General features: G+C 53.8%; 4 protein-coding genes across 6 annotated transcripts in view; all 4 read left to right on the forward strand.

Moving 5' to 3' along the window:
- ARHGDIA (Rho GDP dissociation inhibitor alpha) lies at positions 109-8991 on the forward strand. Of its 2 annotated transcripts, none has more exons than XM_021414650.1 (6): positions 109-244; positions 5232-5441; positions 5796-5879; positions 6480-6556; positions 6729-6792; positions 7260-8991. In XM_021414650.1, the coding sequence occupies exons 2-6, from the start codon at positions 5252-5254 to the stop codon at positions 7457-7459; spliced, it is 615 nt and encodes a 204-aa protein (XP_021270325.1). In that variant the 5' UTR covers positions 109-244; positions 5232-5251; the 3' UTR covers positions 7460-8991. The 2 variants fall into 2 exon arrangements, with proteins under 2 accessions (XP_021270325.1, XP_021270326.1); XM_021414651.1 differs by having other exon boundaries at positions 109-231.
- P4HB (prolyl 4-hydroxylase subunit beta) lies at positions 13033-21623 on the forward strand. Its single transcript, XM_021414647.1, has 11 exons — positions 13033-13249; positions 13395-13601; positions 14262-14395; positions 14613-14750; positions 17388-17492; positions 17767-17892; positions 18208-18408; positions 18915-19035; positions 19252-19433; positions 19874-19960; positions 20569-21623. The coding sequence occupies exons 1-11, from the start codon at positions 13090-13092 to the stop codon at positions 20653-20655; spliced, it is 1548 nt and encodes a 515-aa protein (XP_021270322.1). The 5' UTR covers positions 13033-13089; the 3' UTR covers positions 20656-21623.
- Positions 21778-25586, forward strand: PPP1R27 (protein phosphatase 1 regulatory subunit 27). Its single transcript, XM_021414652.1, has 3 exons — positions 21778-24093; positions 25132-25282; positions 25354-25586. The coding sequence occupies exons 1-3, from the start codon at positions 23907-23909 to the stop codon at positions 25475-25477; spliced, it is 462 nt and encodes a 153-aa protein (XP_021270327.1). The 5' UTR covers positions 21778-23906; the 3' UTR covers positions 25478-25586.
- Positions 25660-26079, forward strand: part of MCRIP1 (MAPK regulated corepressor interacting protein 1) — a 2820-nt gene continuing 2400 nt past the window's right edge. For both annotated transcript variants that reach the window (XM_021415131.1, XM_021415130.1), the window contains exons 1-3: positions 25660-25742; positions 25830-25876; positions 25947-26065. In XM_021415131.1, coding sequence (XP_021270806.1) covers positions 25869-25876; positions 25947-26065 — 127 coding nt within the window. In that variant the 5' untranslated portion in view covers positions 25660-25742; positions 25830-25868. The remainder of the gene's footprint in view (positions 25743-25829; positions 25877-25946; positions 26066-26079) is intronic.

A 26079-nucleotide genomic window follows, 5' to 3' on the forward strand; every position in this document is an offset into this window, starting at 1 on the left:
TCGTCCCGCGCGCTCCTTTCCCGCGCCCGCCATGCCCGCCGGCCCCGGCTCTGCTGTCCGTGCCGCGATCGCGCGCGCACGCCCTGAGCCAATCAGAGCCCCGTGTCGCAACCGGAAGTGAGGAGCGGGGCACGCCCTCGCATAACGGGAAGTGACGGGCGTGTCCCGGAAGTGCGGGGGTGCGCGGGCGGCTGGGCGGATCCCGGCGGCGTTGTCACCGCAGCGCGGAGGGTGAGCGCGACCGGTACGGCGGGGCCGGGCAGGCGGGGCGGAGCGGAGCGGAGCGGCGGGCACGGGGCGGAGGGCGCCGGGCTCCGCCCTGTTCGCTGCGGCCGGGTTGGGCCCCGCGGGCTCAGCGCCATGCGAGTGGTCGGGGCGCGGCCGAGGCGCGGAGCGGGGGCAGCGGGCGCCCTCCCTGCAGTGGGTGGGCGGCGGGGAGCGATCGGACGCGGATCCGCGGTCTGAGCGAAGCGCGGCGCCTTCGGCCCCCGAGACCGCCCTCCTCGCTGCTGTCGTACCGGGGCCGTGCGGGGACGGCAGCGCGGCGCCGGCTCCTGTTGGCTGCTTGGGGCCGAGCGCCGCTCGGTCGGCTTCAAATAGATTCTCCATAAATGGTTTCCAGTTATGAAAGGAGGAACTTGAAAGCAACTTCCCCAGGGTTGGTTTCTTTTCGCGTTAGAGCCGAGAGCTCTGTTCAACCCTCGGTGCCGCGGGCAGGGCGAGGGTTGGAGCGGCAGTACGAGGTGTATGAGCTGCGGTGCCCTCGTGGCCGTGGCGGAAGGACGATGCCTTCTCTGCCTCAGTGAGCGTTTTGCAGCGGGCCTGGGAGCTGTGACTTCCTTTTCGTCAGAGAAGAGCTCCGGGTTGTGCTAAGCAGCTGAATTGTTGCCGGGAGGGTTTCAGGTCCATCCCAGAGTGCTCTGCGGTCTCAGTTGTCCACAAGTGGTTCCAGTGCAGGTATTCTAGTCCTAGAAATGCTGAGGGGAGGCTGATTCCACGTGGTGCTGAGGAGACGTGTGGCAGTTCCTGCAGCGTGGTCATGTTGTAGCTCTGCAGTCGTACTTACAGGTAGCAGCATCCGGGCTGCAGCACTCTTACGATGCAGTTTGTTCGCGTTCTGAGCATGAGGCTGCAAAAGCTTCTTAAACCCCATAAGCTGTGAGAGCTGTCTGCTCGTTTCTTTGGTGCTGCTCCTGGCAGATGATACTTGCAGGTGGACTGCAGTCCAGGGCAGCGTCACGAGCAGCATACACAACTGCAGATCTGGCTGCAGAGCACCTGGTAGACAGCAGCTGTGCAGCCCTGCAGCTCCTCCTCCCCGTGCCTGGAGCTCTGGCAGGGATCAGCCCTCGGGCAAGGCGGGAGATCTCCACATGCTCACAAAGCGGCTCAGCAGCGCTGCCGGAGCCTCCCAGCCCCATGTTCCTGAGGCCAGAGCTGCCCACATGCAGTACTGGGGGGTCACTGCCCCGCTGCTGCCATGCAATTAGACCTGGGTCTGAGCAAGCTCAGGTCTGGCCCCTCAGGCTGCCGTTGCGCGGGGCGGCTGTGCTGCTTGAACTGGTTTAAGCGGCTCCTGCTTCCTGTTTCTGCAGTGTAGCAGCATGTGGAGCCCTGAGATGAACTGGAGTAGGTGAGCCGACCTGTGTGGAAAGGAACTCTGCAGAAAGCCACATTAGATTCCAAGTGGCTTTGTTGTGTGGCTTCACGAGCTTTCCCTTGTGCTGCAGGGAAAAAAAGGAAGGGTGGGGACTGCTTGAATTGGCTCTGTGGCTGTTCGTGGCTGAGCCCGGCCTAACGGATGTCCGAAGCCAATTAGCTCATCCGAAGAGACTCTGACCACTCTTATGTCACTGCACTAGTACCTTGGGATCTCAGTCCTGGCATGTGAAGAAGTCACCGCTTATCCCTGCCTGATAACAGTGTGTTCTTTTCCTAGCAGTGTTTCTCTCTGGCAGAAGGTGGGGCTCTTGTGTTCACTGCTGCTAGCTCCTTGGTATTGCACTAAAAATACTGAGTGAATCCAGGAGAAACTGCTGACTTCAGGAAGCGGCGCAGGCAGCTGAGTGCAGATTTGTAGATGGGAAGTGATCTGGTCTGTGCTGCCTTCTGCAGGCCCCAGTGACCAGCAGGGATCTGAGGGGTGACAGTGGCTGTTTCCAGACGGTCTGGGACATCCCTGGGGCTACAGTGCTCTCCTGTGACCCGCCCGGGGCTGAATGCAGGGCAGTGCAGAGGCAGCAGCTGCACTGTGCTGTGAGCCAGGTGTGTCTCCGGAGTCAGAGAGCCATCGGCACGGGCGGTGCCGCCCAGGGTGTGCAGGTGCCTTCCGGGTTTCAAAGTTGCTGAGGGGGAATTCCTTGCAGAGGCCTTGGGGTGGTGCCTGGGTCTGAGGCTCGGGGCTGAAGGTGCGCGTTGCCTGCTGGAGGTGTTCTAGGAGGTCTCGGTCACGAGGGCTGAGCCCTCTGAAGGGGCTGCGGACTCAGGTCCCCGTTCCTCTGCCCCCACCTCTGCAGCAGCAGAGTCCATGTGCTGGAGCCGTGATCCTGCAGGAGGTTGGGCATGGTGTAGGATGGATGCCCGACCCAGCGTTGATGTGTTGAGTCCCTCAGCTCTGCTTTGCCTGGCAGTGTGACGGCTGCTCCTGCATGCACCTGAACAACTCTGTTCTACTAATTCTGAGCTGTAGTAAATGCATTGTTGTAGAAGCCTGCAGGACGAGGCTGACGCCCTTGGAAGGGCTGTGGTGCTGCTGGAAGCCTCCTTCCTCCCTGGCAGAGCACTCGGGGCAGCAGCTGAGGCACTGTGATGTGGGGCTACATAACGCCATGTGCCGGGAGCAGGGTCAGCCAGGCTCAGTGGGAGCATGGTGCCATCAGAACGTTGCAGCAGAGGGGCTGCAGTGCAGCCAGCTTGATGAGGAGGTTTCTTCCGGTCCTGCTGCAGGGAGCCTGCAGGAGGCACAGCAGCAGTTTTGCAGAGCTGAAACTTGGCCTGGTCTGAGCTGCTGCTTGGAACATCACTTGCTGTTTCTGGTGACTCTGGGTCAGTTTGAAGAGCCGCTTTCCACCCATGGTGGACTTCCATGGGGTGACAACCTGGGGTGCTTGGAGGGGGGGGAGGGGTGGGATGAAGTCTGGCTTGGAGCCTAGGGAAAGGGCAAAATAAGGAGATTAAGCACTGGAACAAATGCTTGAGTAAGTGTTTGTTGAACACTTTTGGGAGTCTTCAAGCTTGGAAGCTTTTTTGGATGGGAGCCTAAAGGAAATGACTGGGTTTGATATGGATTTACTAGGGTGAGAGCTAGTCAGTTGCTCAGGCATGGAGTAAGGTTTGAATGTAAATTTCCATGGCAGTCAGCGCGAGGGGACTGGAGAATCCCGTGCAGAAGGGCTGTGAAGTGAGGAGTCATTACAGGTGGTCGTTGGAATTGTGTGTAGGAAGGTGTGCTGGGAATTGCTCATGTGCAGACCCAAAGCCCCTGCAGGAATCTCAGATATGTGCATCTTCCCCCCGGCCTGGTTTGCTGGTAGAACTCGGTCAGGTTTTAACACCCAGAAACACTGCTGACGCCCATCGCAAGTTCCCTACCCTCGGTGCTCCCATGGTGGCATGCCAGCCTCGCCGGGAGGTGCTGCCAGCCCAGGACAGCTCGGGAGATTTGCTCTTGGGTTCGGCTGGGGGTGCACTCACATGAGGTCCGACAGCACCTCGTCTCGGTGCCGGCATCGAGCTGCGGCCCTGGTGCTGCGCTGGCGACCATTCTCCTGCCCTGGGTCAGCCATAGTCTTCAGGCAGAGATGTGCAACGCTGCGCCCTAATTTGTCTCCTTGGCAAAACATTCATGGCTAAAACCGCCATATCTGCGCACCTCCGCTGTTGTGCAGTTACAGCTGTCGCCAGGCTCAAGATGGAGGCAGACGGGCTGCGGCATCCGCACAACTCGTCTTGTGTCGCTGCAAAATGTCTCTGTGAGCTGTGCGCGCTCGGTGCCAGCGCTCAGGTTTTTCTCTCCCCGTCCGGGTGACACATTGGGTAAGAATGGAGTCGTTGAGTTATGGGCTGTTATGTCAGCTAGTTCGAAGATGAGAAGAGCAAATAACAGTTGGCTTATGTAGCGTAGCCTGTGGGGCAGACTTTAGGTTTTCCTTAACAAGTCAGCATTTCTGGATGCATTCCGGTCTTCTGTGGAAGTGCACGGATAACATAATTAAGATCATTATTTTGATTTATTTGGAAACTAGATGCCAGAGCAGAGAATGCAGTTTTCCAGTCTGAGTCATGTGTGCTGATGCACAGCTCCAGACAGGAATGCAGAACACGACGTGGAGATGCCAGGTAATAACGGAAATACCTGCGTCCATCAGCACGTCACTTGTGAAAGATTTTGCTTGTGTGAGAAGCCTTTCAAAAGCTGTCAGCTGAGGTTTTTAGGCCTTCAGAGCAGTCCAAGTTGATGTTTGCCATAGGATCACCCTTAGGACAGCATGCCCGGTGGTGCATCAAGAATCACTGAGGACATCATTGGCTTTTTCCTGGTGTTTTGACGGGTGTTGGCACCACCTCTCCCCAGCCCTCAGCTGGATGCTTCCTGGTTAGAGCGTGTTCTGGGGCTCGCAAGGCAGTGCCAAGCTACACGCCGGTCTTCAACCCGTGGCCTGTGTTTGCCCAGCTCTGTGACACATATCTTTGGAAGGGATCGGGATGAGGTCAGCTGAGCCAGGTGTCTCCTTCCATTGTAGAATCTGATTGAATTACAAACTGTGAGCTCCAGATTGCAGCAGAGGCTTCTGGCATTTGGGCCAGTGGTGGGGCTGGGTCTGTTCCTAGCCTCACAAGGTTGTACTGCGGAGAAGCAGAACTGAGCTGGGTTTATTCTGGGCTCAAGTTTATTGCAAGCGAAAGCATCACTGCGCTGTTCATGTGGAGGAGTTGTTTTCTCTATGGCGTGGGCTAATTATCTGTTCCAGATGTTGAACAAAGCACAGAGGCTGATTTCTTTCCTACCCACTTGCATAGGCTGAAAATGAGACCTAAGCTGCTGAGGGGGTCTGGGCGGGCTGTGGGGCATGGGCCCTTGCAGCAGTGTGCCCCTGGAGGTTCCCCCAAGGACAGCCAATGGAGGACCTGGAGCAAGAGGGACCTGTAGAGTCTCAGGGCCATTCTGGGAGGGCTGGTTTGTGCCAATGTGCAGCAGATAGCTGCAGTTACACCTCTCCTCCCCATTTCAGTGTAACTCGCGTGTGTGAGGATGGCAGAGCAGGAGCCAACGGCAGAGCAGCTGGCCCAAATCGCAGCTGAGAATGAGGAGGATGAACACTCCGTCAACTACAAGCCACCTGCCCAGAAGAGCATCCAGGAGATCCAGGAGCTGGACAAGGATGATGAGAGCCTGCGCAAGTACAAGGAGGCACTGCTCGGTGCTGTCACTGTGACTGCAGGTGAGCCCTAGGACGTGGCAGTGCCAGAGCTCCGCCTGTGGCCCCCACTCTCAGCTCTGCTCCTGTCTGGGAGCTGTTCTCTCCCCAGCTCTTTGTACGTCAGTGTGAGTGTAGCCAGGAGCATAAGGTCTGCACTCCCCCAGTGCTGGTCAGTGGCCCCTGGAATAGAGCACTGGGACTGAGGAGTTGTTTTCTGACCTCAGAGGGAGATGTTCTGGGAGAGACCGTGGGCTGGGCGTAAATAACACAGGAGCCCCCACTGGTTTTCTTACTTTTAAGAACCTTGTTGAAAGGAGAAATGAGTTGCTTGGTACAAGGGCTAGTTGTTAAATGGCCTTTTTCTTGGTCTTCTAGATCCCAATGCTCCAAATGTGGTGGTGACCAAACTGACGTTGGTCTGTACTACTGCTCCTGGCCCTCTGGAGCTGGACCTGACAGGTAAGCTGGGAAACAAAAGCAGCCCTTGTCTGAGTCAAAGCTGGTTGATGTGGGGTCTTTAGAGAGGTCCCACCAGTGCACTGGTGCTGTGGTGGACAGCCCGCTTGCATGTCCAAAATGCCCCTTTGCTGGATGCAGAGCCAGGAGACCCAGTCAAGAGGATTTTCCACCTTGGCTTGCATCTCAGCATCCCTATCTCAGTAAAGGCCTTTCTGCTTCCCCTATATTGTGTGCCTTAGTTTTATAAATGTATGAGCTGCCAGCTGGGGGAGCCAGCTGTCCTCCAGCCTGCACAGCGACGCTAACGGCAGCTTTGAGATGGTGACAGCTTTGGAGCAGACATTTACAAAGGAAATTCCTTGAATTAAGTGCATTGTTGTACTGCAGTTCCCTTTCCTAGGGCAGCACTTGGCCACCTCAAGTAGTATATCAGGGAGAGTCCTGAATTGCAAAAATAAAAGGATAAACTGCATGCTGTACAATCAGTAAGGCTCCAGTCCCCCATTGCTGCAGATACTGTCCATCTCACCTCTTGTAACTGAAATCCATTCCAGAGCATGATGCAAACGGACTCTGAGTAATCGTTTACTTTCTTTGTAGGTGACCTGGAGAGCTTCAAGAAGCAAGCGTTTGTGCTGAAGGAAGGTGTGGAATACCGGATAAAAATCTCCTTTAGGGTAAGAATTCAGATCTGCAAACTGAACAACCAGTGAAATTGGGATCACCTGACTGCTGCAGCTCCATCATAGGGCTCCCAAGTGGGTGTGATGGAGGAAATATTTTCCTGCAGTGGGTGGAGTGGGCAGCGTGTGGAGATCTGTCTTTGACAATCTTTGCTTGTCTCTGCAGGTGAACAGGGAGATTGTGTCAGGGTTGAAGTACATTCAGCACACGTTCCGGAAAGGAGTGAAAAGTAAGTGGTTCTCTGTGGTTCATGTACTGCTTTTTGTGAGGGCTTCCTGCTCTTTCTGCTGCAGTGATGGAGGCTTGTGTGCAGGTTCCCCAGCGGCTCATAGTGGGAGGAGCACGGCCATGTCTGTGCTGCTTTGCTGTGGCAAGGTGTGGAGGTTTCTGGCTCTGCTGCAGGGGGCCACCTGTTGTGCTGACTGTGCCTGTGCTTGAGCTTGGTGTGCAATCGTTGCTGGAGCTCGGAGCTGAACAGATTGCTTCTGTGTGGACAGCAGTACTAGTGTGGGGGTGTCGCTCCCTGTGGAAGGAGCTGTTTCTGGAGCGAATGGAGCTGTTAACGTGGGTGATGTTCTTACAGCTGCTTTTACTGTTTGTGAATTGTAGCAGTAACAGCCCTTTCATTTGCTTTAACCTTGCCCCAAATACAGTGGAAGCTCTTAAATAGCTTCCCTCTACCTCTTTTTCTCCTAGTTGACAAGACTGAATACATGGTTGGGAGCTATGGCCCCCGAGCAGAGGAATACGAGTTTCTGACCCCCATGGAAGAAGCTCCTAAGGGCATGCTGGCCCGGGGCAGCTACAACATCAAATCCAAATTCACAGATGATGATAAGACTGACCACCTGTCTTGGGAGTGGAACCTGACCATCAAGAAGGAATGGAAGGACTAGCCCTTCCCAAAGCTAATCCCCAGAGAGCGTGAATCAGACAGTGGCTACCGTAGAAATCCCTCCCTGTACCAAAGTGCTGACATTGGAACCCCCTTACCTTTCACCCCCTGTTAAAATTTGATCAGAGTTTTGTAATGTGCCCCCTCCCCAGAGAATCACTGAATCCAATTGACCAAACCATGCTGTCTGCATCTGATCTCCAGCTGCCCGTCCTGGGGCCATTCTGTCCCAGCACAGAGGTGGGAGCACTTGCTCCTTTGCCAAGCCCTTTGCTGCTTCTCACCTTCCTTTATTCTGGTTGGTGCTGAAGAGGAGATTCCTATATTATGTGTAGGATCCTGTGCTTAGCTTTCCTGTGCACAGCTCAGGGTAACTACTGCCTCCAAGTAGCTGAAGAACTTTGATGCCAGGCAGCTATTTGAATCTGTTTGTTGGCTAAAATCATTTTCAGCCTGCCCCTTCCATCCAGTTGGTGTCTTGAGAATGCTGGCACCTTCATTTGTGGATGTTCCCTGTAACCATGATGCCTTAATGTGTAACATGTATCCTCTAGGGAGGGGGCCCTGCCCCTGTTACACTTTTTAAATGCCACCGACCCTCCCCCTGTCTGTTGACATGGCACTCATTTTGGTCACGCCCCTCATGGATTATTAGGAAAGATTCACAACTTCCCGCTTTGCTGCTGGTCCATTCTTCACTCAAGACTGGACATCCCCGGAAGGGAGGGCAATGTGACATCCCCGGTGACATCTAGCCCCTTCCCCAGGCCATCCCTCCCTGTGTCCAGAGAGCTGGCCTGGCACAACCCTGGCCTGGTGTGCAGAGCTCCGGACTCTCTGGGCAGCCCCAGCGCCTCCAAGGCACGGGGGGGTTGTGAGGCAGGTAGGTGCAGGAGTCACCAGTGTTGCCATCACCTCAGACTTCTCATTGCAGCCAGAGTAGCTGCAAAGCACTGAAATACCAGGATAGCACCTGCCCTCCCGGCTGTTTTGGGCTGAGGATGGACTAGTCTGTTTCTGCAGCTGCTCTCCTGATGCGATCAACAAAGAGCTTGCAATGGTCAAGTATTCAGAAGCGGTTAATGCCTTATGTATCTGTTCTGCCTTTAAAATCTGTGCCTGGCGTGTCAGTATTTATTGCCTTGACACTCGACTCCCTCCTCCCCTGTGCCCATAGCAGACCCTGCAGCAGTGCAGCCTGCCACCTGTGGCTGCGTTGACGTGGCACTTGGGGGTGATGGGAGCCTCTGGGGCCTGTGACCCCCGCCGACCACTGGGCAGGCATGTTCCAGCTCCGCAGCCCTCTTATTTCGATCCTCCCACACTGAGGTTGTATTAGAACTGGGACCAAGTACATGTGGCTTTCTCGTAGCTACGTCTTTGCCTCTAACTCTCCTCTGCCCTGCCCCTAGAGAGATTTTTGTTAATTTGATTTGGTGCATATTGTCTGTAAATCCTAGACCCAGGTTAACAGGTTTGGAATCATCGTCTGCTTCTCCTTTTATGACAGTTAAATAAAATCTTTGAACTGACTGTCTATTCTGGATCTGTTCTGGGTCTTTGACGGGAAGTGGCAGAACTTCTATTCCGGAGGTGATTTCCGCAAATGCCAGAGGTGGGGAGAAGAGCAGAATCCCTGGGTTCCCTCTGTCATGTAACAGGATCTGGGGAAGTCCTTGCCAGAGGAGAAAAGGCAAGAGGCTCCCATTGCCATGTCCCCTTTGCTGCTCTCAAGGGCTCCTGTTTGAGATCGATCTTTTCCTGCTCGTGCAGTTCTCTACTGCCTGTAGCATGAGGAGTGAGAAGGAAGGACATGAACGTGGTGGGTCTCAGAGACTGGGAGGTCTGGGGCATTTCCTGCCAGCTGGGAGCAGGTGGGTTCTGAGCCCTGGCCTGCGCCAGCATGCAAGCATGAAGTGAAATTCCTGTGCAGTCAGGAGAACAGAGGAAGCATTTGGAGGGACAACAGAACCTAGGAGAGGTGATGTGTGATAAGAGCCTGCGGATGTTTACAGAGCTGGTTTGTGATAAGGATAAGAAACTTCATAGCGTAGCCGTGAAATACTAAAGAATGCAGGAGTTGTAGAAATGGCTCAAACCTCCTCCTGCTTTCATGAGCTTGTAATGGGAAATAAGAACTGAGAACAAGAGGGAACCTGCTGCGCTGATAGCAACGCCCTCCTTTCTTCTCAGTCCCCTGAAAGCTGCCACACTTGTCAGAGGCTGCAGCTGAAGGAAACGGTGCGACTCGGAAGCTGTGAGTGTAAGGGCTCCTGTGAATTGTGCTCAGCAGGGCAGGAGCTGTCTGCACGCATGGGTGAAGAGCAGCTGTAGAAGTGCTGTCAGCACCTGCGAGAGCCTGCACCCACAAGTCGAGCTTTGCTGGTGCTGCTCCCTCCGTCAGCTGTGCCTGGCTGCGTGTTCCTGCATCCCTCTCTGCTGTGGTGCAGGGATGCGGGAGTAGGACCTCGAGCAGACATCACCCTAGTGTCAGTTAGAGCGAGCCCAGATGTGCTGATTAAAAACTACAAGGCCTCTCCTTGTGCTGGCCCCTAACAGCCACTCTGTGGGCAGTGAGTGTCAGAGTTAGATCCTGTCTGATGCAATCCTCAGCTCCCTGGCAAGTCTTTCCAAACTCTGGACGTTAGTATTTCTGACAGATCGTTCTTGTGGTAGTGGGATGTGGTGAGGTATGATGTCAGGGTGTGGGGACAGGGACACACAGGAGGGCTGCAGCTCAGAGGTGGCACTGCCCGTGTATCCACCAGAGTGTGGGTCCAGCTGCAGGGTAGCAGGCTGGGCTCTGCCTCCAGGCAGCCGAGCCCACAGCCACACAGAGGCATGGGCAGCACTGGACGTGCATGGCTTTGCTCATGGACTGAGCAGCACACGGTGGTTGGGAGAACCAGGGGATTGTCACTGTTTGTGGTTTCCAGGCAGAAGCTTCAGCCCTTACTGGGTGATGCGTATCATAAATCTTTGCACAACAGTGGCCTGGGCTGCTTTTCTAGTTTGGTGGCTGTGCTGCGGCAGCTTTGTCTTTGACAGTTGGTACTGCAAAGTAGCAGAGCTGCAGCTCTTCAGGTGTGGCTGGGTTCACGTGCATCTGCTCCAAAGGCAGCCAGGGAGACCTGAGGGAAATGGGAGAATTTGTTAATGTCTCAGCAATGCTTGAGAGCCATGATTATGGGCTTAGACCTTGTGTGCTCCTGGCTGGTCACGTATAGGAGTCAAGGGATGTCCCATCCCAGGTTACAGTCCCAGCAGGAACAAGACATCAGAGGAAACGTGCTGCACGTGTACAGACAGTGTTCTATCTGTGCAACTTTATTTTTTGTAGACATTATAGTACAGGGGCATTTAAAGTGATTTTTGAAAGTGAGAGAAATAGACTGTAGAATGCTAGAAGGTAGGCGTAAGGACAGGACACTGCATTCCATGAGGAAAGATCCCCACTGAGAACAAGAGGGCTGCAGCACCTTCAAGATGTTAGCGGGCTTGCTTTGCCTCGTCAGCACAGCCGAGCAAACGCTGGCTCTGCAGATGGGCCCCACTGGCACAGCTGATGTGTGGCAACGTGGGGGTGGCTCAGTGCCTTGTGCCCAGAGACTGCTGGCAGAATCGTTGCCTCTCCTTGGCTGCTGCAAAACGTGCCCCTGCCAGCACCAGGTGATGGTTTTCTGGCGAGAGCTGGCTCAGTTCACAGCCTGGCCCCTGCAGCAAGAAGCATCCCCATAGAGCCCCACTTGCAGATAATGAGCCATTTGATCAGAGTAGTGGCTGCCAAACACTCTCTCGCCCATGGAACCAGCCAGGCTGTGAGGCAGCCAAGGGTGAGCAAGCGTGGGATCGCTTTGTGCAGCAGCTGATTCCCCACCCTGGGTGCTTGACATGCCTGTGCCTGCAGCCCTGTGCAGCTGCTGTCAGGTGACAACAGAATCACAGAATTGTAGGGGTTGGAAGGGATGTCTGGAGGTTCAACCCCCTGCTAAAGCAGATTCCCTAGAGTAGGTTGCACAGGAAAGCATCCAGGTGGGTACTGAGTATCTCTTAAAGAGACTCTACAACCTCCCTGGACAGTCTGCTACACTCAAGTTTTTTTCTCATGTTAATACGGAACTTCCTGGGTTTCAGTTTGTGCCCATTGCCCCTTGTCCTGTTGCAGGGCACAAAGGAGAACAGTCTGGCCCCATCTGCTTGACTCCTGCCCTTTAGATACAGATAAGCATCGATCAGCTCCCCTCTCAGCCTTCTCTTCTCCAGGCTGAACAGCCCCCGGGCTCTCAGCCTGTCCCCATCATGAGATGCTCCAGGCCCCCACCATCTCTGTAGCCCTCTGCTGGGCTCTCTCCAGCAGCTCCCTAGGTCTGCCTGGAACTAGGGAGCCCAGCACTGAGCACAGTGCTCCAGATGTGGCTTCCACTGGGCAGAGCAAAGGGCGAGAACCTCCCTCACCCTGCAGGCTACGCTCTTTGTAAATGATGATAGCTGCTGCATGCAGGCTGCCTTCCTCAGAGAAGCTTCATCATCTAAAACTTCACTGGATTCTTTCTGTGCCAGGGAAGAGTCCAGCTCCATGTGCAGCCAAAGCTCCTGGAAAGGACAACTGCTCCCAGCGCCAACAGAACGATGAAGGTGCCCATGGAGAACCAGGGAGCTCCTTGCTCCCAGCACTGCTGCCCTTGGGCACACGTGGCTCACTCCCAGCAAGGGGAAGCAGGAGGAGAGCAAAGAGCAGGAGGTCTGTTTTGCAAGCGGTCTCCTGTGCTGGTGCGCTGGCGGGGTGCGGCTGGCTCTTATCAATGGGCAGCCCATGCGTGCCAACACTGCAGCCAAAGGCCACGCACGTTCTCCGTGGGGCAGTGGCTGTGGGCAGGGCGTGGCAGCCGAGCCTCGTGCTGAGCCGTGGAGGGCACCCGCCCCCCAGGACAGGACACAGAGCTGCTCGCTCCAGGCCTCATAGTTTGCAGGACATAGGTGGAGGCCGCAGTGGAACCGAGCAGCCCCCTCGTGCTCCTGCCACCGCGCAGCATCCGGTCCGGAGCATCCGAGGCCTTTGCTCGTGGAACGTGGCCCGTGCCCACCACGAGGCCCAAGCGCGAGGCCAGACCCAGCTGCCGCACACCGCCGCGACATGTCCGCGCTACGTCACACGCCCACGCTCCGCTCCGCAGGGGAAGCGCGCACCGGAAGAAACGCTTCCACTTCCGGTTAGGGTCAGAAGGCGGCGGACACGGCCCAGTCAGAATCCACCACGCGCGTCTCCCCCGTGCGCAGGCGCAGTGCCCCCAGCCGGGACCGCCCCACTGCCACGTTCGACGCCAGACGGCCGCGCGAGACAGAGGCGCCGGCCAATGGCGGCCGACTCAGCGGGGAAGAAGACCAATGGAGGACCGCGAGAAGAGAGCGAGGCCGGCGGCCAATCCGCGGCGGCGGGAGGGGGGCGTGTCCAACAGGCCGACCAATGGGAGCCGCGTGACCGCCCGGGCGCCGTACCAAGCCAATGACAGGCGGCGGCGGCGCCAGCGCGGCGCGACCAATGGGACGCGGCGGCGGCGGGAGGCGGGTTTATAAGGAAGGCGGCGCCGGCAGCCGCACGCCCGTCCCGGCCCGTCCCGTCTCTGCGCCGCCATGGCCGTGGTGCGGCTGCGCGCGATCGTAGCGCTGCTCTGCTTCGTGCCGCCGCTCGGCCTCGCGGAGGCCCCGGAGGAGGAGGACGGCGTCCTGGTGCTGCGCGCCTCCAACTTCGAGCAGGCCCTGGCGGAGCACCGCCACCTGCTCGTGGAGTTCTGTGAGTGCGGCCGGGACGGGCGGGGCCGGGATGGAGGAGCGGCGGAACGGGCCGAGCTGGGCTGGGGGCGGCGGAGCGGGCGGGCGGTCGGGGCGGCGGGTCGGGAGGCGCCGTGCCCGCGGCCCCGCTGACTGCCGCCCCGCAGACGCGCCGTGGTGCGGCCACTGCAAGGCGCTGGCCCCGGAGTACGCGAAGGCGGCGGCGCAGCTGAAGGCGGAGGGCTCGGAGATCCGCCTGGCCAAGGTGGACGCCACGGAGGAGGCGGAGCTGGCGCAGCAGTTCGGCGTGCGCGGGTACCCCACCATCAAGTTCTTCCGCAACGGGGACAAGACCGCGCCCCGCGAGTACACAGGTGAGCGGCGCGAGCAGCGACGTGGCAGCGGCCCTTGCTCCGTCCCCCCGCGCACGTGGCGCCGCGGCACCGCGCCGGGAGCGGACAAAGGTCCGCGGGGCCGTCCCGGGGCGGCGGGGCCGGGTGGGGCGCGGGGAGGCCCCGGGGTGAAGCGGCGCGGGGAATCGCTGCTGTGCGGGAGCCCAGGGCGGTTCCAGCCCCCCGGCTTCACGCCACGAAGTGGAAAAATGGGGGGAGGGGGAGTTGAGTGAAGGGGTGGACGGAGCTGATGACAAAAGGGTGACCACGCTGAGAGTTACTGAGCATTGCGAGCACTGAGCTGTAGCGTTTTGGGCTGTGGGAGTGAGGTGCAGCATGGGGAATTTGGAAGGTGGCATGTTTCTGAGAAGCAGCACCGGTTTCTTGGAGAAGTGCTGTTGCTGATGCTCAGAGTTTAAAACATGCTTGGGCTGGAGCAGCTGTGGGAGGGACGGGCTCCTGAGATCCCTTGTACCTTGACTTAACAGTAATGAGGGGATTTAATTATGCTGGGAGTGAAAGAAGCAGTTGTGTAAATGACCTCAGCTCTTTGTGAGCTGTCAGCCTGCTGCTGGGAACTTGGGGTTGTGCGCTCTTAAGCTGAGGCAGAAGTGAATCGGTGTTCTTACCTTTCTGGTGTAGCTGGTAGAGAAGCAGATGATATTGTCAGCTGGCTGAAGAAGCGCACGGGCCCGGCTGCCACTACCCTGACAGATGCTGCTGCAGCGGAGACGTTGGTGGATTCCCATGAAGTGGTTGTGATTGGTTTCTTTAAGGTAGAGTTTATGCTTCTGTTCCAGAGGGTCTCATGTCTGCTTGGGACCTTCCCTGCTTTCTGCCCTTTGGGACCTGACAGCTGGGGAAGGCTCATATATTGTGAAACACTTGCTGTCCTGCCTTACTTGATCTTCAGGTTCTCTGGCTGGTGAGCCCTGGGATGTTTATGCTGTAGTTCAACGTGTTCTGTATGAAACACCTTCCTTTATTCTCCAGGATGTGACATCAGATGCTGCGAAGGAGTTTTTGTTGGCAGCAGAATCTGTGGATGACATTCCTTTTGGGATTTCTTCCAGTGCTGACGTCTTCTCCAAGTACCAGCTTAGCCAAGATGGAGTGGTCCTCTTCAAGAAGGTACCCGACAGCTCAAATGTGAACACCACACCTGAGTCATCTTCTATTGAAATAGAGAGTTTAATCCAAATGAGGATGCTCCTGAATGAAACTGAAAGATTCTATCCTGTCTAGGAATTTCCAAACCTCAGAGCTCATGGGGAAAGGGGAAGGCAGAGCCCGCAGCCATGTTCTGGGGCAGCAGAGCGCTGAGTCCCTTGGCAGGGTGCAGTGGTCAGGGGTGAGGCTCTTGCTCAGTAGAGGGCAGTCTTGTTGGTCTGCTGGCCATGCGTTACCTTCAGGAGGCTGTTGGACTTTGCATCCGAAAGGTTTCTTCACTCTCACTTTTGTTTCTTGAGTATCTGGCTGCAGTGCAGTAATGGTCAGCATGAGCTCTAAAATATTTATGGCTGTAGCTTTTACTGTGCCCTGTGTCCCACACCCCTCACTGAACTTTGAAGGTCTTTAAACAGGGTGACAGCCAAGGTTTTGGTGACTTGCCATGGTATCTTGTTTGATTATGGCTTAGCAAAGTTGCTTTCAACACACCTGTTATTGATCCCTGCTACTTTCAAGATGTGTTCTGCCTCCCATTGCTTTGAGTTTCACTGCGTAGTGATTATGGTGAAGTTCCTAAGAGGATTTACAGTTTCAGCTGATGAGGTTGGGGCAGTTGCATTTCATGCAACGGGATGCTGGCAGTCTATGGAATGAGAAATAAACTTAGTGACATCTTTCACCTGTTAAAATTCAAGTCACAGGGATCAAGTCTAGATTGGAGAAGACAAGTAGAGATTCCTTGGATGTGGTGGCATTGCATGCTTGGATGCAGCAAGGCAGAGGGGAAAGCTGCTTTGTGTTCAGACTGATTAAGTCTGTAACCTAATCACAGTTGTCACTCTGACCAGTCTGACTGAAGACAGGCTGAAGGATTTAATGACTTCAGTCTTTCTTCCTTCAGCTAAAATAGCATTTTTCTTTTCACTGCACCTCTGAAGGCGTAGTTCTTACATTCATGGTGTTAGAGGCCTGTATACTGTAAGCCAGAGGTTCCTCAGATCAGTGTGGCTGAGAGTGGAAGTGGGTTATCTGGCTAACAAGTTCAAGATGTTAGTTTCTTACAAAAGGGAAGCTGGGATTGGGGGAGAAGTGTTCTTGGCTGACGTACTGCTTGCACTTGCTCTTGCTGTGCAGCTTACAGTGTGCATCCCTCTGTCCTCTATTCAAGGCTCATGCTAGGCTGAAATGGATTTGTGCAGGTTTGATTTTGTGCTATTTTTCTAACTCTTAGCTCCTGCAAGTTCTGTTACTGCTAATACTTTTTCAGGGTTCTCAGTAGTGGCACCATTTTAATAGTGAAGAAATTTTCAAGCTGTATTTCACATCAGTGTAGTTAACTCAGATACGTGTTTGTGGCAGCTTTTATGTTGTGTGTTGGAAGAGGAGGAGCCTTGGAGCCTCATGCTCCTGAGCCAGCATGAGCTGGAGGTGCTGCAGAATGTCTTCTGTGCAGAAGAAAGAAGGCAAGATCGCTTTCAGCATTTGAGCATTACCTTGTTCTTGTTTCAGGGCTCCTGTGGTAGTGCCTTGAGAGTTCTAAAACGCATCTAGTCTCCCCTAAAACCAAGGTGAAAATGAACGCCAGTGAAAACCAAATGTGGGGGTCTAAGTGCTGCTTTTGTGCCAGCAGTGCTAGTTTTAGACTTCAGCTCAGCTTCCTGTGGTTAACTGAGTCTAAGAAGGGTGTTTAGGCCCTTGTGGTTCATTACCTTATTGTCTGTGTATATCATCCAGACTTGAAAAGACCCTCAAACAGCCGCCACTCTGAAGGTGTCAAGGCGTGCAATGCTCTGGGATGTACTAATTAGAAGTGTGTTGTGTTTTGCTCAGCTTTTCAGCTGTGGCTGTTAAACTTCTGCTCGAGGAAGTACATCTCAGTCCACTGTCTTGTCTCTCAGTAACTTGAGAGCTGCTTTGTGTTGTCCTGCACATCCTCTGTAACCTTGATGCTCCTCTAGAGCTGTTCCCTTTCCAGGCTGCCAGAGTGGGTTCTGAGAATCCTGGTCAGGCATGCAGGTGCTGCCGAATTTAAAAAAGGATTTGGCACCTGTAGTGCAGTGCATGTATTAAACATGTGGTGTTGTCTCTAACAATAGAGGCTGAACCACCCCTGCAGAGCTGAGTAAACTGCTATTTACTTCCACGGCACGGTGGGTTTTGCTGTCAGACTTCTCACAGCACTGTCTGGTTAATTACGTGTACTCTGCTAACTCCTGTGCAGAATGCTGTCCCTGCTCTGGTAGCTCCTCACTGGTCTATAATGCTTTCAGCAATGCTGTAAGGCAGCTATTAAAAGTTCTCAGTGACCTATTTCACGAATTGTTTCATGGCTGTGTAAAGCAATGCGAAGACAGAGGTTGAATGTCTTGTTGCCACTAACCTTTCGCTGCTAGCGGTGATTTGGGGGTTTGCTTGCTGGGAGGAAGAGTGCATTGATCCAGATACTGTGAAAATGTGGTGACCTTGTTGAGAGATGGAAATGTGCTCAGTGAGCTGAGATCACTGAGGCAGTGATTCTGATGCAAATGTATTCACTTCTTGAAAGAGGATGTACAGAAAATAGTAGTGCCCTAATGCAAGAATATATCTGTTTTTCAGTTTGACGAAGGTCGTAACAACTTTGAAGGGGATCTAACAAAAGATAACTTGCTGAACTTCATCAAGTCTAATCAGTTGCCTCTTGTCATAGAGTTTACTGAGCAGGTGGGTATTCAGATGTGTGAGACCTCTGTCCATAGTCACTAAATGCATGTCATGACATTAATAATACGGATTGTGTGCTGTTTTATGCTGGAGCTGATGCTGGTTTAAGGAGTGATCTAACTGCTTATGCTAGAGCTCAGTTGAGTGAGGGAAGAACACAAGGAAAGGAGGTGTAAGCTTGCTGTTCAAAGCAGTCCTGTAGTACTTCACTTGTGTGATATAGTGAGAATGGCAGTGCCAAGCTTTGTTTTCAGTTCAGTTTTTTATTCCCCAGACCGCTCCTAAAATCTTTGGAGGAGAGATCAAGACACACATTCTGCTGTTCTTACCAAAAAGCGTGTCTGATTATGAAGGGAAATTGGACAACTTCAAGGCTGCAGCTGGAAACTTCAAAGGGAAGGTAAGGTGGATTTCTTGGACTACGAATTAAGTGACTACCTCCTGCAGAACTGTCTGCCTGTATCCAATTAAATGTGGAAGACGACTGGAAGCATCACTTGCCACAACAGTGATGCCAAGTCTGCATGCAAGTTGCTTGAAGCGTTGAAGCTCTAGCATGCATTCTGTCATCTCCCTGGCTTTGAGAAGGAAGAGGCTGACTTAGCTACTGTGTGTGTGAGTGTATTGATATGTCTGTGCATGAGTGATGAACGTGTGAGCGAGAAGTGTAATTAGTCAAAAGGTCTTTACCTCTTTGCCTCTTCTTCCTCCAAAGATCCTGTTCATCTTCATAGACAGCGACCACAGTGATAATCAAAGGATTTTGGAGTTTTTTGGCCTAAAGAAAGAAGAATGTCCAGCTGTACGTTTGATAACACTAGAAGAAGAAATGACCAAGTACAAACCTGAATCAGATGACCTCACAGCAGACAAGATCAAGGAATTCTGCAATAAATTCCTGGAGGGCAAGATCAAGGTAACAAAGATGAATGCTACCTGTGAAGAGTTGTCTGAAATGTTGTTTGTAAGGAGAAAATCTTTCCAACTAAAATATATAATGTCTTGCATGCTTCATGCTAAGAAACAAAGGGTAATACAGCTGGGGCATGAAGACTGTAGTAAAGCAGATGTAACATCTGGTCCCTAGTACAATTGGTGTCTGCTCTTCCTGCTTCTTAAAGGAGTGGGGCTATTTATCTGGCTGCTCCTGCCAGCAAACCTCAGTCCTATGAGAATAACACTAGCAACAATATTCTTGTCAGAGCTAATCTGGAGTTCTTCCCATGCATAAGCACCTGTTTCCCCACTTATTGAGGGTGGGGAGTAGAATTCCTGTAAACAGAAAAAGTGAAAGATTCATCGGATTTAGAGTCTGAAGCACTTTGGGCTATGGCTGGACTCAGGTCTTCCAGTCTGTGGTACATACTCATTCCAAGTAGCTGTAGAGCAGACTGCATCTCTAAATTTCACTTCTTACTCCAGCCCCACCTGATGAGCCAGGATCTGCCTGAAGACTGGGACAAGCAGCCTGTCAAAGTTCTTGTTGGGAAGAATTTTGAAGAAGTTGCTTTTGATGAGAATAAGAATGTCTTTGTGGAGTTCTGTAAGTACTTTTCAGTAGCTGTTTTGAACTAATTGGTATGAAAGGAGTTCTAAAATTCTCCATATTAGGGCTGGGGAGAAAGCATCATACAGAATCCGAACCACATTTTCAGCATCAGCTGAAAATACATGTGTGAACTTGGCTGTCTGGTGTAGGGTTTAAGTGATGTTAACTTGTTAGACTGTTGGTGCTAGCAGTGTCTTTGTTAATTAACAGATGCTCCGTGGTGTGGTCACTGTAAGCAGCTGGCTCCTATCTGGGACAAGCTGGGAGAGACCTACAGTGACCATGAGAACATTGTCATTGCCAAGATGGATTCAACAGCCAATGAAGTAGAGGCAGTGAAAATTCACAGCTTCCCCACACTCAAGTTCTTCCCTGCAGGCTCTGGCAGAAACGTAAGAAGGCAGCTGACCTTTCTACTGATGGAATAACAAGGGAACATTAGAAATGCTTGGTTGTCTGCTTGAGTTCATTTCTGGGCAAAAGCTTGTGGGAGGGCTTTCCCTTCTGTAGAGAGAGAATATGTCAAGTCTATAGAACACGAGACTGTGGGAGGGTGGGTTACAGGAAACGGTGGGGATGGGAAGTGGGAGCTGGGGGAAAGAGGAAGTATAGCAGAGGACAGTGTGCTCATCTGCAGGCTATTCTCTCCTCGCAGTGATCTCTGAAGTCTAGTGGCTGAGCTGTTTTCCTTCGTCTCATATGGGTGAAGGTGAATTTTTAAATTCCCTTTTGCTTGGCATGATGACTCTTGCTCAGAAAGAGAATTCTCCTCTCCAGGGACATGGTTCTGTGGGTGCCTGTAACAGTTATCTTGATGTGTTTTCCCATGTAGGTAATTGACTATAATGGAGAGAGGACACTAGAAGGCTTCAAAAAATTCTTGGAGAGTGGAGGCCAGGATGGAGCAGCAGCTGATGATGTGAGTAATAAAAATTAATACATTATTCTCAAAATACCATTCTCTGGAATGCAGAGCATGGATTACGTGGCAGAAAAGCATTGCTGGTGAGCAAGAGTGTCTCACAGAATATGACTGGTCTGTTCACTTGAAACCTGGCTAGCTGCTGGCCTGTAATGGACTGGTTTTATTGAAAACACTTGGGTGTTTAAAATGGAAAAAAATCTTCCTGGGATGCTTAAGTGCAAGTGCACGTAAACTGCTGATACTGAAACCTTTAAACTTGAAAAAGCAGCCTCCATAGCTGGTGTGCAGACTGCTGGAGTACTTGGGCCTTCTTAAACAAGCTTGCTCGGTGGCTGGAACTTGAGTGCTGTGATGAACATCACACATGCTGTGTATTTGGTTAGCAGCTCCTCAGCTGTCTGGGCAAAGGCTATTAGACATGCAGGTACCAACTTTCAGAGGGTTCTAAGCTGTGATCTCTGCTTAGAGTTCTGAATTTGGGAAGTTTCAGGATGCCTTGTTGAGATGGCAGCAGCAGAACAGGTTCTCTCATCTCACTGTATTATGTTTCTGGCCTATTGGGCAGATTCAAAACCAATAGTTATCTTTTGTACGCTATACAGGATCTGGAAGATCTGGAGACAGATGAAGAAACAGACCTTGAGGAAGGTGATGATGATGAGCAAAAAGTCCAAAAGGATGAGTTGTAAAGAGATGACTGATCTACATCACCCAAAAAATCAGACACTAAATTGGTTGCTGTTATGCAGCCCAATGAGTCAGAAACCCATTAAGATTTAAAGCAGGAGGTGAATGACTGGAAATCCAGGGATTGGCTTTTAAAGTAACGCTTCACCCTCACTTGTCTTTACACTTCACTATATTTTTCTTTCTTTTCACTTTTGAGAAGGGATCTATCGCTAGGTAGCCAGCCCAGCCAGCTGGGTTCATTATTTTTTTTATTGTGATGTACTTTTTTGTACACAGTTTTGTTTCAAGTATTCCGTTCTTCTGGGTAGAAGCAAGTTGCGAAGTGGTAGCATGAATTTAATTGCCCAGCATTCTGGAGCATTGCCACTAACACCTTCCAAGAAAGCTTTTTCCTTCTTTTTCTCTGAAAAGCCCATAGATTTCTCCACCTGTCAGGGTTCTTATTTGTCTCAGCTGTTCTTCCCTGGAAATCAAAGTGTGTAGGGGAGGAGGCAATAGGCTGACTGCATCAGTCCTGGTGAAAGGTGGATGTGAAGGTGCTTCTCTTCATGCTCACTAGACATTTCATTTCCTTTCCCTTCTGCTTTAAGATACTTAAAGATGACTTCAAAATGTGGAAGGGTGGAATACTGTGCACTGGCTGTGGCAGGCTCTGAGGGTGGAAGTGATTGCTGGCTCACCAGCTTAGCTGTGCTGCCATCCTTTTGATCAAATGCGAGACCATTTTGCAGTCACTTCCTATGCATTATTTTGAATGGGTTGACCAGGCAGGTGGGTGGTATGGGAGGGCCTGATAAAAAAAAAAATACGTGAAACGTGAAATTTGCGATTACTGGGTTTAGGGGAAGAACTTGAACAAGGGAGTGCCTCAAAGGCCTGACCTGCATCAGGCTAGTTCTTAGCATTCCGCTTATAATAACATTGGAACTGAATTTGTTGGCCAAATAAAGTTGAGATTTTAATACTACTATGTCTCTAAATATTTTCTGGAACACATAATGGGTATTTGGACCTGAGCTGACAGGATTAGAGTTTTAGAGTGGTTCCTGAGTGATTCTGCCTAAATGGTGTTGAAAAAAGCATGAGCTTTTTTGGATGGATACATTTCCTGGCTACATCCAATTCTGCAGGCGGCACTGGCTGCTTTAGACAGCCTGAAGCAATTTCTGTTAACTAATCTATACATGAAAACAGAGATAACCGTGTTGTGCTCAGTAAATGAGTTTATGCAGGCAGACGACTAGCTGCTCTATTAGCAGTCAGCATGCATTGGCTGGAGCTCTGAGAGTAAGCTGCTCTGGCTGCCAGCTGGCTTGAGATGATGGGACCTCTTTGCTCTTGAGCAGTTAACCAAGGAATTTGCCTACAGGGAAACCTGGGGCTGCCTGAAGCTCTGCTCGTCAGGCTCACATGATCTAGTGAGCTACATTGCTATTTCCACACCAGTCACTTACTGCTGAAAATATTTTTGTGGGGAAATTTGCTAAAAATGTCACAGCAAACCTAGAGGGCACATCAGGAGGTTGCTGGGGCCAGTTGCTTAACTTAACTTAACTTGGGTGCACTGGAGTGGGGCAGTGCTGGGCTCCAACCTTTTGCTGTAGGAGCAACCCTTAGGAGCGCAGCCACTGCTTGGTGCTGGCTTGTATGCACAAACCTTCAGAGCAGCAGTGATGCTGGGCCTGCTGATAGGTAATGCCACACCTGTTAGTAGCTGCTCTGAATAAGAAAGCTGTTTTACGTTTGGGAGGGGGCAAAAGAAGACTGTTAGAAGTTCAGTGTGAATGCTCCTGGCTAGGAATCAGCGCAGAAAGGTCAATGTTGGGGAGCCAGTGAGAGTGTAAACAAGGCTGAGCTCTGAAGTGGGGCTGGGTTGTTTACAGCTCTGCTCAGAGGAGGGGGGCTTTCTCATGCACTCAGGCTGCTCTTGGCAGAGCAGGACTCTGCTGGAGTCATCTTCTGTATACAACTTGCTGCTGTTCTGAGACAGCAGGCTGCGAGCATTCTGTCTCTCCAGCAGATGGTTGGGCCTCCTGTTGTGTGGTGCAAAGCACTGCTGAGCAGAGATCAGTGTCTCGGCCAGAAGATGACAGCTGGAGTAGGCGCTTCTCAGGTGGGAGACAGGCTGACCTGGCAAGAGCTCAGTACAAGGTTAAGCTGCAGCGGTGCAGAACAAACGCTCCGTGACTCTTGAAGTGGGACAGGGATTCTTCCTGACACACTGCATGGCTGTATTGTCTGGGCAGGCCACATCAAAAGCAGCACAAAATGCTTGAAATCACCAAACCGTGATGGTAACAAGGATGGAGGAGCAGTCATTGCTTGAGCCCCTGGCTGGCCTGAAAGATTTATCTCAAAGTTAATGGCCCGTTTCAGGCCTTTGATGGCCATAGCAACTGTGTGGAGGTGGTGCTGTTGTTCTAAAGCTGTTCAGTAGGAGCCCACTGTCACATAGCAGCCGCTTCCAGGTTTGAAGCAGGACCATGGACTGTCACCGAGCAGCTCTCATTTGCATCACCAGGAACAGCAGCAGCGTCTCTGTCCTCGGAAGGTCGCTCACGGCACCCATGTCCTCATGGTGTTCTCCTGGCCTGGCTGTACTCAGCCCTGCGATCGTGCTGGGAAGCACAGCTCATGCTGCACCCTCGCAGGTCAGCTGATGCAACTACAGGAAAGTGACTTAGCTCTGAGTGTACTTGGCACCATCAGTACGCAAGCAGCTGGCTCCCATCGCCTGGTGCTTGCATTTGTGTCCTTTCCCTGGCATGCTCGTGTGTGTGTGAGGACTTGCTGCTGGAAGTTCTGAGCTTCTCTGGAGGGCTGTCCATGCGGAGCAGCAGGTTTGACCCCTTGGATGGGCACATCAACAGGTGGGCGGTAAGACGAGACACCAACCTCTGCCCAAAAGTGGGAGGCTCCGGCCTGGGCAGCTCAATTACCAAGTATCAGAGTAAGCAGCATGAGCTTCACGTCCCCAAAATAGCCCCCAGAGCCTATATAATGCCATGCCACTGGAGAACCATCAGTCCTGGGCCTGGAGTGGTGCACCGCCGTCGCACCGTCCCACGGGCCCAGCAGGCTGCTCACAACAGGCCCAGCGGGGCCAGGCTCCATCGCACCTCCTGGCAGAGACGGGCCTGCAAGGGAGAGGAGAAAGCGGTGCTCCGAGGGCAGCACGGGCCGAGTGCTGCCCACACGGCTGTCGTGCAGCCTCCACATTCCTGCGCAGCATCTCAGGGCTGCGGGCAGCATGAAGGACTATTTCCCAGTCTCAATGCACCGGTACAGTCGATATCGCCAGAGACTGAGAGCTTCGCGTACGGTGCACTTCCCCAACGACGTCATCTTTCAGGACCACATCAGGCAGGGGGACCTGGAGCAGGTGGGCAGGTTCATACGTACCAGGAAAGTGGCTCTGGACACCATCTACCCCTCCGGTGAGTGCTGCAAGCTGCACAGTGTCACGGCTCGCTGGGCCACGAGGGAGCGGCGCGGACGGAGCTTGGTTCCAGGCTGCCCGTGACAGCTTGGTGGTTGAAATCAAATTGTTTTCCTTCCCTTGTGAGGAGAACTGCCCCCAGCCATTGTCCTTAGGGCCCGAGAGAGCCCTGCATCGCTGCCCCAGAGTCTCCCCTCAGCAGCACAGTCAGCGTGTGCTGCAGGAAGAGGAGAACAAGCCAGGGCCCCGCTAGGCACAGTGGTGCACCCACACACCCACCAGTGCGGTGTGACCCAGAAAAGGAGCAGGAACGCGGGTAATGACAAAGAGAGCGTGGGTGGGTATGTGGAGCTCGGGGCCGGGCAGTGGGACTCTTGCCTCTTCTATCCTGGTTCTGGGGAAGGAGTGAGGAGAAGCAAGGTTCTGTTTTGTTCTTGGCTCCAGCCATGGCTCACAAACACTGCTCTCTCTCACACGCATGAATCTGTGCCCTTGCGGAATTAATGTTTATGGAGAAGGCATTGTGTTATGTTTGTGCCCAGCCTTGCTAAAAACTGTTTATGGAATGTCCTGAACCATACAGGCTGGTGCAGAGCCCAGAATTTGTCTCTTCCGTGTGCTTGGCTTTGGCATCTGCTGTCACATGGCCACGAAGGCACGATCTCAAATGACCCACGCTTCCCCCCATGTACGCTGATTGCCTCATGCCTTGCTCTGTAAGGAACTCCTGAATGTTGGGCAGCACAGGGCTGGTGCCTGCTGGTGTCTTGGAGGAGACGGGGGCCAGGCAACGGGCAGGGGCTCAGCGGAGCCTCAGATACAGGGGAGAACTGGGGAAACACGGGAGACAGGTGCTGCAGCGCTCAACAGGGTAACAGATGCTGTAAAAACAGAAACCTGCGGCAGCTCCTCTCAGTTCCTCGGGCTTTGTGTCTTTCCCCAAACTCATCTCCCCGATACCGAGGGTTTATGGCACCGCTCCTTCCCGGGCTGCACTCAGCCGGCGGCCACGCACCGACCCGTCCCTTCCTTGCAGGCATGGCCGCCCTGCACCAAGCGGTGCTCACGGGGAACCTGGACTGCGTCAAGCTCCTGGTGAAGTACGGCGCTGACATCCACCAGAAGGACGAGAACGGGTGGACGCCCCTGCACATGGCCTGCAGCGACGGCCACGCCGACATCGCCAGGTGGGCGGCCACGGGGCCGGGGCCGGGCTCGGAGGGCTGCCCGGCTCGGGCTCACGCTGTCGCCGCCGCAGGTACCTCCTGTCGCTGGGGGCCAGCCTGGAGGCCACCACGGACGACGGGGAGAAGCCGTCGGACCTCATCGACCCCGAGTACAAGGACCTGGTGGAGCTTTTCCAGGCCGCCACGATGGACTGATGGGAACGGGCGTCACGGCCGGGCAGCGGGGCTGCACGGGGCTCGGGCTGGGTCCGGGCGGGGCCGCGGGGCTCGCTTTGTACTTTTCCAATAAAGCTTTCGGACACGGCGCGCGCAGCCGCTGCGGGGGGCGGGGCCCGGGCGCGGGGAGGGGGCACGTGACGTCGAGGGCGGGGCCGCGCCGGCTCGGGGGCGTGGCCGCGCCTGCGCGCTGCGGCGCTTCCGTGGCGGCCCGAAGGCGAGCGGAGGCGGGAGTCGGGCCCAGGTGAGGGGCGCGCGTTGCCATGGCGACGGGCGCAGGGCGGCCCGCGGCCTAGCCCCGGCCTGGCCGCCTTCTCCTTTCTCTCCGCAGCCGCGCCGAGCCGAGCCGCGCCGCCGCACGCACCGCGCCATGGCCAGGTGAGCCCCGCCCCGGGCCCGGGCCCAGACGCGGCCCCAGGCCCCGCTCAGCCCCGCGCTTCGCTTTCAGCTCCCCCGTGTCTCGCGTCGTTTACAACGGCAAGCGGAGCGGCGGCCCGCGTTCCCCCGGCGCCGGCAGCGAGATCTTCACGCCGGCCCACGAGGAGAACGTGCGCTTCATCTACGAGGGTGAGCGGCGGGGG

Source organism: Numida meleagris, chromosome 17 (assembly GCF_002078875.1).
Source record: "Numida meleagris isolate 19003 breed g44 Domestic line chromosome 17, NumMel1.0, whole genome shotgun sequence".
Classification (NCBI taxonomy): Eukaryota; Metazoa; Chordata; class Aves; order Galliformes; family Numididae; genus Numida; species Numida meleagris.

Bases quoted from the DNA above. Each gene is read 5' to 3' on its own strand.
- ARHGDIA (XM_021414650.1), top strand. From the start codon at position 5,252: ATGGCAGAGCAGGAGCCAACGGCAGAGCAGCTGGCCCAAATCGCAGCT. The intron at 5,442-5,795 runs GTGAGCCCTAGG...TTGGTCTTCTAG, and splicing joins TGCTGTCACTGTGACTGCAG to ATCCCAATGCTCCAAATGTG. The intron at 5,880-6,479 runs GTAAGCTGGGAA...CTTTCTTTGTAG, and splicing joins TCTGGAGCTGGACCTGACAG to GTGACCTGGAGAGCTTCAAG.
- P4HB (XM_021414647.1), top strand. From the start codon at position 13,090: ATGGCCGTGGTGCGGCTGCGCGCGATCGTAGCGCTGCTCTGCTTCGTG. The intron at 13,250-13,394 runs GTGAGTGCGGCC...GCCGCCCCGCAG, and splicing joins CCACCTGCTCGTGGAGTTCT to ACGCGCCGTGGTGCGGCCAC. The intron at 17,893-18,207 runs GTAAGGTGGATT...CTTCCTCCAAAG, and splicing joins CTGGAAACTTCAAAGGGAAG to ATCCTGTTCATCTTCATAGA.
- PPP1R27 (XM_021414652.1), top strand. From the start codon at position 23,907: ATGAAGGACTATTTCCCAGTCTCAATGCACCGGTACAGTCGATATCGC. The intron at 24,094-25,131 runs GTGAGTGCTGCA...CCTTCCTTGCAG, and splicing joins GGACACCATCTACCCCTCCG to GCATGGCCGCCCTGCACCAA. The intron at 25,283-25,353 runs GTGGGCGGCCAC...TCGCCGCCGCAG, and splicing joins GGCCACGCCGACATCGCCAG to GTACCTCCTGTCGCTGGGGG.